Source organism: Callorhinus ursinus, unplaced genomic scaffold (assembly GCF_003265705.2).
Source record: "Callorhinus ursinus isolate GAN/ISIS: 27379988/994484 unplaced genomic scaffold, GSC_fseal_2.0 scaffold9, whole genome shotgun sequence".
Classification (NCBI taxonomy): Eukaryota; Metazoa; Chordata; class Mammalia; order Carnivora; family Otariidae; genus Callorhinus; species Callorhinus ursinus.
Window position 1 is genome coordinate 84,245 of NW_027397071.1, and position 12,376 is coordinate 96,620.

At 41.6% G+C, this 12,376-nt stretch overlaps 1 protein-coding gene across 20 annotated transcripts in view; it reads right to left on the reverse strand.

Moving 5' to 3' along the window:
* The window catches only part of PDE4DIP (phosphodiesterase 4D interacting protein), a 215,902-nt gene that overhangs the window by 72,290 nt on the left and 131,236 nt on the right, over nucleotides 1-12,376 (reverse strand). For 10 of the 20 annotated variants that reach the window (XM_073896034.1, XM_073896027.1, XM_073896042.1 and 7 more), the window contains 2 exons: nucleotides 1,444-1,575; nucleotides 364-483 (listed from right to left, as the gene is read on the reverse strand). In XM_073896034.1, the coding sequence (XP_073752135.1) occupies nucleotides 364-483; nucleotides 1,444-1,575 (252 nt within the window). Of the gene's footprint in view, nucleotides 1-363; nucleotides 484-1,443; nucleotides 1,576-8,490; nucleotides 10,289-12,376 lie in introns of those variants that run through there. The other 10 variants (XM_073896033.1, XM_073896029.1, XM_073896028.1 and 7 more) reach the window with 2 other exon arrangements.

Genomic DNA, 12,376 nt, shown 5'->3' on the forward strand with positions numbered 1-12,376 from the left:
CACCTGTACAGATTTTAGAAATACCAATTTAAAGATTTTTTATTTATTTGACAGAGACAGACACAGCGAGAGAGGGAACACAAGCAGGGGGAGTGGGAGAGGGAGAAGCAGACTTCCCGCAGAGCAGGGACCCCGATGCGGGGCTCGATCCCAGGACTCTGGGATCATGACCTGAGCCGAAGGCAGACGCTTAACTGACTGAGCCACCCAGGCGCCCCTAGAAATACCAATTTAGATTACACTACGATTTCTCTAGGCTAACATCTGTTAGTCTGATGATCTGTTTCTACAAAATATAGAATACGTGTCTACTTTGATGGAACAAATCATTTCCTCACAGGTCCCTGACTACCAAATATTTACCTCATTTTCCCTGCTCTTCAGAGTTTCCTTGAGGCTTTGAATTGTACCGTCTTGCTTCTGAGATGACTCCTGAGCAGACTTGAGTTCACAGCTCATTTCATTCAGTTTCTCTTGAAGAATCTGAATTCGGCAAAGAAAAACAGGTCAATTTCTTTTAACCTCTAAATCAACTAGAAAGTCCTTCCTCAAATCTAGGTTTAAAGGATTTCCTAGAGAATATTACCGTGTTAATTTTTCCCCACATGTAGTAACCATTAAAGCCCTAAATCACTCATTAAGACAAAGTAGCAGGAAATATGAAATACTTAATCCAATATTCAACTGCTTCAATTCTCATGTACTGTGCTTTCTCTGTAATGGGCAGCTGTACTGGGCACTTGTCCACATGAATCACTGTGGATTCTATTTTTTTTTTTTTGAGAAAGAGAGAGTGCATGCGCACGTGCACACTTGCAGACTTGGGGTGGGAATAGGGGCAGGGAGAGAATCTTAAGCAGGCTACTGCCCTGCACAGAGCCAATTGCGGGGCTCGATCTCACCACCCTGAGATCATGACCTGAGCTGAAATCAAGAGCCAGACGCTTAACTTACTGAGCCACCCAGGTGCCCCTCACTGTGGATCCTTTATACAAAGACCAAGGAGTTCTGTTATCTCGGACAGGACGGAACACTACAAGAGTACATCAGGCCACAAGCTCAACATTCAAATTGTGGGCACTGATAAAATTTTCTTCTAAGCAAATGTTAGACACCTTGGGCTCTAAAGGGGTAAGAAGTTAAGTTAAAATCAAAAGCATAAACCTCCTATCTTGGTGCCTTATAGAGTTAAAGACTACATTCAAGTTTTAATTACAGATCTAAAAGGCACCAGAAATTCTGATCTGTGCACAGCAGGCTAAAATCTTGATGAGAGATAAAGAAAGGAAAGAACTACATTTTTAATCAAAAATATTCCTTAGAGCAACAGGAATACACAGTATCCATCTCCCAAGTCCTACGCAGAGAGGTTAAGAGCCTCAGCTAGAGCCAGTCACAACCTCAGGAAGCCCTGTGATCTCCAAGGGCCTGGACTGATCATACCTTGTTGGTGGCCTCCATTTGCTGTATTTTTTCCTGGAGTTCTGCCAAGTGGGAATCAGATACAGACTGCTGAGTTATAATGGTCTCATCTGAATTCAGCTTTTGTTGTTTGAGTAACTCTTCAGTCACAGGCTTGGAAGAAGCAGCAAGAGAAGTAAGTTGAGTTAAATGTAGCCAACAATAAATTTTATCTTCACCAAATGTCTCTGGCATCTTTTGGCAGAGACTTAGAAAACCAAAATTGTTACACCGATTATCAGTACAAATTCCTGAAGACAGTTCTGTTCCTTATTGAGTACTGATTTACTTCCACCCTTATGATACCCCCCTGCTCCCCTTCCTATCTTTCCCTGTGAACTCACACAAACACTACATATTCAGTTAAAGCAAATAATTCATAGTTTAAGCAGAAGAGAAGATTGAAAAAAGGAAATGCTTAAGATGACCAAATATGCATTTTATCCTATTTCTAATCAGGGAATTCAATAATCAAACCTCTACCAGCCCTTAGAGCTAGAAAAGGTACATTTCGACTATGCCCGTTCACATAACTGGAAAAATGGGCAGATTTTGAATATGGACTATACAGTATATTTTATCAATACCGTACTTCCTCAATTTGGTAATTATACTGTAGTTATGTAAGAGATGTTCTTGTCTTTAGGAAACATATGCTTATTTAGTATATAGACTCATAATATCTGCAACTAATTCTTAGATGGTTCAGGAATAAAGAAAATAATGTGTCTATACAGACAGTGCGAGTGAAACAGCAAATGTAGCAAAATATTAGTAATTGGTGAATCTGGATAAATGCTAGCAATCTGTGAATCTGGGAGTTCCTTGTATTTGTCTCATGACTTTTCTATAGATTAAAAATGATTTTGAAATAAAAAGTAAAAAAAATTAAAAATAAATTTCAAAATCCATAATGGTCTGGGAAGGAGGTATGTTTATAGGAATATCAAGTCACCAAAAAGATTCAGGAGGAAAAAAAACACATATTGTTTATTATAATGTAACAATAAATCAGGCTAAGATAAACCTACCGAACTGGACCTAACATTCATTATGAGCTAAGGGTACTAAAATAAAACTGTAGGAATTCACTGTGGCATTAAAATCCATCTCCTTTCTCCCTGACCCTTCCTACTCACCCCCCACACCCATTCCAATTAGGAAAAATATAAATCCATTAGGAAGGGAAAAAGGCAACTGCTGTTCATTTTCCCTTTCCCTCACACTTTCAAACTCTGACTACCACCTTCTAGGCAGTGGGATTAGAGCTTCCCTTAATGCCTTCCTGCCAACAACTGACTGAAAGTATAAAGCTTTCAGAAAAAAAAAGTTTTTTATTCTTCCAACGCTATTTATCAATTTTTTAAAACATCTGTTAAGTATCATAATATGCAAAGCACTGTGGGAGTTGGGAGTGAGGAGCCGTATAATAAAGGAATAAGGAAATACACAAAATACCAGATAGTGACACACCCTATGTTGTAAAACAGAAAAGCATTATAGAGTGGCAAAGTTACTATAAGTTGGTTGACCAGTTACTTTGAACTGGTTAAATGGAGACCTGCAGGACAGAAAGCCAATCCTGTAGAACAATCTAGGCAGAAGGAACAGCTAATGAAAAAGGCTTACAGTGGCTATGAGCCCAGGACAGAAAGGTCTATGTGGTTAGAGTAGCACTTTCCAACAGAAATATAATGTGAGCCATGTATGCAAATTTAAAATTTTGTAGTACCTTCATTGACTAAAGTAAAAAACAGATGAACTCAATTTCAATAAAATACTGTATCTGAGCCAATATATTATATCCAAAGAATTATCATAGATAAAAATTATCAACCAAGTATTTTACTTTCCTTCATACTCAGTCTCTGAAATTCGGGGTGTACTTTATACACACAGCATATCTCAACTCAGGCCAGCCGCATTTCAAGTGTTCAACAGCCACATAAGCCTGGGGGCTACCTTGCTGTCTAGCACAGGGCTAAGGCCTACTGAGCACCGACAAGAGGAAGCCAGGGGCCAGGTCATTCAGAGCTTCTACAGCAGGGTTAAAGAAGCTGGAGTGCATTCTCATTGAAATGAGAATGGACTGCAGTGTTTTTAAAAAAGAAAAGTAATGCAATTGTATTTATATTTTATTTTTTTTTTTAAAGATTTTATTTATTTATTTGAGAGACAGAGAGAATGAGAGAGAAAGCACATGAGATGGGGGTAGGGTCAGAGGGAGAAGCAGACTCCCCGCTGAGCAGGGAGCCCGACGCGGGACTCGATCCAGGGACTCCAGGATCATGACCTGAGCCGAAGGCAGTCGCTTAACCAACTGAGCCACCCAGGCGCCCTGTATTTATATTTTAAAAAGATCACTATAGCTGTGGTGATTGGACTGGGGAGGCCAGTAGGAGCAGGGAGACCACACAGGAGACTGCTTCAGTACTGTAGGTGAAAGAGAGTGGCTGGGATGATAGTGGTAGGAATGGAGGGGGAGAGAAATAGATCTATTTGGACATGTTTTGAAAGGGGAGTCAACAGGGCTGGAGAGGGAGAAAGAGAAAAGAAGCAAAGATGACTCCTAGAAAAACTGAGATATTTGTTACTGTGGGTATAACAGGCAGCCTTGCCCTGAAGCACTGTGAATTATGTCACGCCATGGGAGAAGTAACTGTATGAACAGATATTCACAACAATTCTAACTGATAAAGAAATAATTTTATCATTTATTTAATGATAAAACATTCTCTACAAAACTCGGCTTCTCAGTTCCTCACCGTAAAACACCTTTCCAGTGAAATCTATTATAAATATTTTTCAAATTTAAACCATAACAAGAATTCAAGAAAATAGCTTCAAGTTTAAAATGGCAGGGAAGGTGGTCCTATTTATTCACTTTATTTAAAAGACTTTATTTGAGAGAGAGAGAGAGAGAGAGCAGGAGCACAGAGGTAGGGTGGGAAGGAGAAGCAGACTCCCCCCCCCCCCGGCAGAGAGCCTGATTGTGGGGCTTGATCCCAGGACCCTGAGATCATGATCTGAGCCAAAGGCAGACACCCAATGGACTGAGCACCCGGATGCCCCTATTCACTTTAAACCAAAGAATCTCAGAGTTGTGAAGGAAACTTTATAAACTATCTGGTCTAATCCCATCGTACATTGGAAGAAATGGAGACTTAGAGAAGATAAGGAATGTCTGAAGCTACACAGGAAATCAGGAAAAGGGTCCAGTTAAACCAGATGCACTGAAGCTGGGAATGTATCTTTCAATCTCTATAAACCCACTGGCTACCATATTGCCTGGAATGTTGTAGGGACTAAAAGTTTCTGTTTATTAAGAGAAGAACAAAAAAAACACAAATAAAAACAGGCCTGTCTCCTAATGCCCAGTCCAATGCTCTAATCCTTCGGTGGCTCTTTAGAAATAAGACCAGATCGATAGATATTTAACAAAGACATTTCAACAGCAACTTTAAACCCAAAGAATGCCACAGAACAGTACATGACGAATGTGATTTAATCTGAACCCATCTTGGCATTAATAATCGCAGGAAATCTCTAAATCTGTAAATGTAATGTACTGACCTAAAGGCTGGAAGATGTCTGTTTCGTTTTTATTTATAACACTTTATTATTGAACATCTCAGAAAAATGTCCTTTCAGACAGCGGTGTGTCTGCCAAAAGACCACTTAGCAAAGTCCCCTGAGTTAATGGCTCAGAATGAATTCTTGAGAAATATCAAGTACATAAACCAATATTTCCTAAGACAATTTTATAAAACCTGAAATCAGTAATACTCAATTTGGCTGAATCAGTGCTAATTGCCAGACTATAGGTTACTAAAATCATGTTAACCATACTAATGTAATTTTAAATTAAACTGTCTTTGACTCATTTAGGACAAAAGCTTCCCAGCATCAGAAAAGAGAATTGCTTCCAGGCCTGATGTTGCATAAAATAAGACCTTTAGCCTAAAAAGGCAGTTATTTAGATCTGTGTTAACAGCATTTTTCTTGGCACCTCCTAGTCCTCACAATAGCCAAGTCTTAGATCTGGAACTGCTGTGGTTTTCTATCCTACTGTTAATAATGGGAGATACAAAAGGGCTATCAACTAGCATAAAATTAAAGGCCTAATCTTTGAGCAGCATCTAATGCCTACACCTTCCAAAGGGCCTGATCTAGGTTATGTAGCTAAACTGTGAGAGGGATAAATACTCCATAGCCACACAGGGGCAGACCCTGGTGTTGCAAGGTTTAGAGCAAAGATCTCTTGCTCTGTGAATTTAGATAGAAAAGGAAATTGCACATGAGCCAGAGCTGAATTGATGTTTACTAAGTGACCACACCCCTCCTATCATCTCTTCTAGTTCAGGGCCACACAATAAAGGAAATTACCAGCTAGCATAAGGCTTCAATCTCTTTCTGTAGATATTTAAACTACCTTGGGTTTTCAAGCATAAATTCTGTGGAAAGCAAATAAGTCAATTTGCATAATGCCAGAAAATTAGTAAGCAGGAGTACTACACTGTTGCTATTTTTCTTTAATATAGAACGAGCGCCTGGGTGGCTCAGTTGTTAAGCGTCTGCCTTTGGCTCAGGTCATGATCCCAGGGTCCTGGGATGGAGCCCCGAATCGAGCACCGCATCGGGCACCCTGCTCAGCTGGGAGCCTGCTTCTCGCTCTCCCTCTGCTGCTCCCCCTGCTTGTGCTCTCTCTCTGTGAAATAAATAAAATTTTTAAAAAAGAAAGAAGAGAAAGAAAAAAAGCAATCAGAAGGAACTCTGATGATGACATTTAATAGTGTATAGAATAGGTACGTGGAGGATTAAACAAAGGAATCAAAATGACCTTACAGAACAATCTTGCTCTTTAGGATGAGAGCTGTTCTTTGTATTTGTAGTAGAATTTAACTAAAGAAAAAATTTTTTCTTTCATGGTTTTTTCTTTAAACAACCTAAAAACATAAGTACCAAACTAATTTACATTGATTTCTATTCTTTCCGCATTTATTCAGAGAAACAGACAAAAACCAGTCTGCCTTTGTCCCAGTTAGCTCTGTTCGGACATAAACCACAACAGGCCCTAAGGAGCTTAAAAGTCAACCAGATTTTAACAACAGATCAGAGACCCCAATACAGATTTTATTTACAAACACCCTGAGCCCAATTTAATCTATATCCCCCCACATCCTTAATTACTGGAGAAAGTGGCACAGCAATTAAATGCCATTATTCTTTAAGCTGAATGTTTTCTCCCTCCTCTCAATGTTTTATTACTCTACAAACAGTAAAAAGAATGTAAGCCAAGTGACAGCAGAAAGATTACACACTACAATTTAAAGGTCTATTTTTTCCAGTGTCCAAATGTAATGAAGCAAAGGAACCTGATCTAAAGGTACAGTTACTATAGTTTAAATGTGCTCATTAGGATGACAATTTTCTTCACTGAATCCCTAAAGAATCTCCTTGAAATCTTAGGTTACAGAAAGATTCTTTATTTAAAATATTATTTAATTCAATGTACATCAGGAAATGTGATTTCATATACAGAATAATAAAAAGGTTCTGGCTGAGAATGGTTAAGAATCTTTGACTCGCCTAAGTTATTTAAACCATGAGCTTTCCTCTAAACTGAAAGGCTGCATGAGACAGTCTTTAAAATCCTTCCCAATCATAAAATTTGTTGAGTCCAAGCACCAAATGATAGTATTTTTAATTAAGTGTGGAGAAACAAACTCTTGTTTTGCCTGTAATTTCCTAATTTTCCTTACCTTTCTATAATATTGGCCATATTTGAGGGGGAAAGGGGTTAATCTGCCATCTACCCTGTCCAGATTATCTGTAGATCCTAATATGAAAACACCATGTTTAATTTGTGACATCTATGTCTGGTTGCAGAAATACTGTTAAAACCCAAATTCAACTGTGAAGTTCCACTGAAAGAAAAGGAAGCAAAAGAAAAGAAGTATGGAGAATTAGGCTTTCTAAACATTTTATACAAATGAAAACACAATTTAAAACTTTTTGTTATTTATCCTTTTTCATAATACCTCATATATGTTTCTGACAGTTTTATGTAAATTTAAAAATATTTCTCCCATTTTTCTGCTAAGTTCTAATAATCTGTATCAAGTAGAATATGCCAGATGTTTCACAAAGTTAAGTGAACTTAGCATTCACTGTTGCTGCAGAAACAAAATAGCACCTGTCAGGTCCCCATATATAGCTGAATTTAAAAGGTTGGTATGAAATCAATTGGGCAGAAATGAATAGCTCAAATTAAGATCAAGTGCCATCTTCTAGTCATTAAGAAATTCAAGACTATAATGGAGGAAACCTTTCAAGAGGATGTCAAACATCCTCTTAACAGAGCTCTGTAGGCAAACTGGCTGTGAACAGTTTTTGCCTTAGTGTTTTAAATGACACTTGAATTCCCAGTTTCTTTTATGAGCAAGTCATTAGTCCTCAAATGACTTATTTATTATAAATATTGCCCAAAAAGTACAACACTTTGGTGGATTAATAGGTTTTCCCCAAATCTTTATCCTATGCCCTAATCAGTTGGAGACACACCTCTGGGATGAAACACTTGATGCTCTAGGGAGAACTAACTGAGAACTCCCTCGCGGACTGGGAGAAAACATCTATAAATCTAAAAATGAAAACAAAGCAAAAAAAGAAGGAGGTGGGAGACAGAAAAAGAGGCAAGAGGAAAGAGTTCTAGGGCCAGATATAAGATCAAATGTTTTTTTATAGGGTAAAAGTCAATTAAAAATGTCTTCTTGCCTAAAATTTCTGTGATTTTGATAATTAACAGAAGGCCAATGGATAATGTTACAAGGAGGACTGTGAAAAGCCAGTTAGTTGAGTGTGAATCACGCTTACTAAAATGAGACACAAGCAAAGGTGCCGCAAAAATGGGCTCAGTGATTAGTTCTCTCAAGTGTAGAATATTAACCTTCACCTAGGCAGAAATCATGTGAAGCCTGAGGCCAGCTAACTATAATCAGAAAGGCACTATGTAGCCATTTTGTATACCTGGACCCGAAGTGGCAAATAATCTTCACAGAGATCATCCCACAGCTCCTGGAGGTCTGAAAGCTCCAAGGGATAACTCACAGGTGTCTTGTAAAGGGGTTTCAAAGGCCGGTTATGGAAACCGGAACTAACTCCATCTGTCATGATATGGCCAGGCCTGGCTCCAGGTGGGCTGGATTTCACTGGAATAGGAAGCTTGCTCCCTCGGGGGCTCTGGATAGGCTTATAATCGAGACCTTTAATCATGTTAAGAGCTAGCTCCAGCTTGTGGTTACATATATGCTGTGGAGCCTGTTCATCTGAACAACAGTCGCACTTTGCAAGTTCCTTTGCACTTCTCTCTGTTTCCTCATCCTTTTGTTGTGGAGGACTAGCCTGGACACTTGCATCCAAAGATTCCACAGAGGATCCTGGTGTCCCTTCCTCCATGCTTTCTCCATCTGGGGGTACCTTTGTACTTGGTAAATCCGATGGCCCAACCTCAGACAATGCTGGTTCTTCAGTGCAAATGCTGGTGGACCACCTAGAAGAAGGACCACACGAGATACTTCTGGCCACCTTTCGAGGCACCTTACAAATGGCTTCATAGTCAGAATCAGCGACCCGCAAGGCTGCACAACCACGGCATCTCCTGGGTCGGTTTCCAGGACCTTCCGAACCATGGCAGCTGTGTAGCTCCTGAATCTGATCCTCGTTTTCTACCCAACACTCAAACCCTGAATAGGCAAAGTCTTCCTGGAGCAGTGCAGAGTATCTTACATCGGGTAAGCCGGAAATGTCAACCGTCCCATTCCCCGCCTTGGTTTCCGTGCTGGAGTCATCGTTATTCTTACGATACATGCTAGCAATGCAGAACTTGAGGCGGTCCTTCTCCAGCAGCAGTTTTTGCAAACGCTCAATAGAAAGAGCTTCGATCCGGGCAATAACGGTGTCGAATCTATAGATACGATCAAGCATGAAAGCACACTTGCTGCAAGCAAATTCGGCTTTGCCATCGCGGGCGACATCCTTGCCCAGGACGTGCGAAAGCAGAACCTGGAGGTTGAGCTTAGATGCCGTGTGGAAGATCCAGCGCCGCTGGTTTCCACACAGCTCCCGGGCACAGATCCTGCAAATCTCCTTCATCTTCTCTCCTAGCGATTGCCGAGCTTCCCTGAGGCGGCTGCTGCTTGGTGTTCAATCACTGACGCTTCGCTGCGCTCCGTCTCCCGCCTCGGTGGCCTCCGGCCGGCATGGCACAGTCCGGTGGGGTCCCCACTCTGCAGGGGCGCACCTCCGCCACCCGCGCGCTGGCTCTGGGTACCAGAGTGGGCAGCCCCGCCCCTCGGGAAGGGGGCGGGCGTAGAAACGCCTTAGGGGGATGCTGAGTGACAGCAGCGCAGGCCACGCTCGAAACCTGCCATGTCCCCTCCAGCTGTCTCTCCCGCCTGCCGCCGCGCCCCCAACGTCCTCCCTTCTAGCAGGCTGGGTTCGCGGTACACTAGCAGCAGCCTGCTGCTGACGCAAAAATTCGGAGATCGAGGATCAGATTTCAAGATGGCGCCAGCGCCTCGGCGCCTGCGGCCAGCGGCGGGTTCCTCTGGGAGCTGTAGTCCGGGAGGCCGCTCCCCGCTCTGCGCATGCGCGGTGGCGAGAGTGTTCCCCTCGCCCCAAATCGGGTCGCAGCTCCTCGCGGTGGAACCGAGACCTGGCTCCTTGTGGGTACCGGTGGACAGCAGGACGCGCGCTGGCCACTACCAGGCTCCTTTCATCTGCTAAGATTTCACCCAGCGAACGCACCAGTTCCCTAGTGGATCGTCCCTCCCGCCCTAACGGGATGACCCGAGGATCTGCGTGGGGAGGAGAAAGTTGAATCCCCTCCCCCTCTCTCCACGGCTAGTGCCACGTACTCTGGATAGAACAGCCTGGCAGCGCCACTAGGTACCGCTGCGCGCCGCCTCCCTCCCGCCAGCAGCCCCACCTCTTCTCCCTACCCAGTCGGGTGCCGGGATTAAAAGGCCCTGGGGCTGCAGCGGCGGGCGGGGAAACAGGGTTGATAAACCAGAGGTGGTAGTTAAGACGGATTTTAGAAGGGTACATTCAACCTCTCGCTCGACAATTGGGAGTATCTAGAGAAGAGGACAAGTGTTTCTCTTCCTCGCAGTGCTGGGGGTGGGCGGTGGATTTAGCACTGCTGGACGATTTGCCCTTTTTTAGAAAAGAAAAGAGGACACAAAGCAGTCACCTGAGAAAGAGTCCGGCAAATACCACGTGAGCGCAGCTGGTTAACCAAGATTTTTAAAATAGGAGAAAATGGGTTTTTTCAAGAATGTAGACACCTGAGAGCAGATTACCATCATCAAATTCTCTTTCAGGTTCAGGTGGACTGCAGTCCCTATTTTGGGGGTGGGGAGGGTACGCAAAGTTTAGAACAAAAGACATAGCTTCTTTGAGCAAGAGTACAGAGTGCCAGGGAGTACTGAGGTCTGCAGAATTAGGGCTGGACATTTCACTGACTACAGTTAAGTACCCTGTCTTATTCAACAATATACAGTTGTCACCCCATCCTTGGGTATAGAACTTAGAATGCACACAAACTGGGGGGAAGCTGGAGCTCTGAGTAGGAGGAATCCAGGTGTCAACTTCCATTTATAATAGAGAATTCCCTTCTTGGCTTGAGAGGCATGCAGACACCAGACAGGAAGTAAAACAGTCCCCCCGGCAATCACCTGGAGTCCCCCCAGAGCAGGACATTTCCCAGTTACAAAAATGCTAAATTTCACTGGCTTGCCGTTGGGAGAGGTTAAGGCCAGCAACAGTCTGAAGTATTTCTCAACGTCATCTCTAGGACAGAGCCCATACTCCTAAGCAGGAAGACATTAAAATGCCTTCAATAAGAACCCAGAAAAAAACACCAAACTTCCTATGGAGAATTAAAAGAAATGATTTAGAAGTGTTTTAACAGTGCTTGGCTCATTGGATAATAGCTTATACTGTTATTTCGATATTATAATGGAATATTTTAAGATGATTTTAAAACTTTGTGGGGCTCTGCACCCTTAAGATTGTATTGTTCTCTTATTTAATCAACAAAACAAAATCTTAGTAGCTCCATCTTGAGAGAACAGTCCTTTGTATCTTTGGGTTTGGGAGGTTACAGAACTTTGCATATGTTATTTCACCTAAATATGCATGTTCTGGCCCTAAAACCAAGAATGTAAAATAGACTTCCAAGTAAAACTCACTACAGCTGCATTTTTGCCTGCCTCTAGGTATATGAACTTCAAAGTCAAAAGAAAGTAAACAATCTTTGAAATCTGTAGTGATCTATAGAGAGGCAAAGAGTTTCTGGACTCACCTACCAACAGACAGCATCAGGACTATACCCTGCTGTACCCTGTCTGATGTGTAGTTCTAAAGAGCTGAAAGAACTCAAAAGGTCCATAGAAGTGCAAATTAAGTCCTCTTCCTCAATTGTCAATGCAAGCCGCATTTTCTTACCGGGGAAAAGGCTAATGAAATAAAGTAATTAATGAAACAAAGTATTTTTCAGGAGCAAGTTAAATAATACTTTTTAGTATTCTCTATTCCTTAATAAGATTTTGCATCTGATTAATAGTTTCTAAACTTTAATGACAGTATATAGGTAGCTTGGTGTAGAAGTGCAAATGAGTATAAATGGAGAAAAAGTAGTTTTATCATTGAAGAATAGGTTCGCTAGATATAAGTAAAGATCAACATACAGAGAGAGCTATACATATCTAGGCTTCCAACAACAGATAGGAATAAATCACTCAACAATCACAGAACATTTGGAAATAGCACTCTACTCACTCCTAGAAAATATATTTTAAAAACATTATTTTGAAGTGTATAGTAAACTATTATAGTACTAGAACTGGTCCTA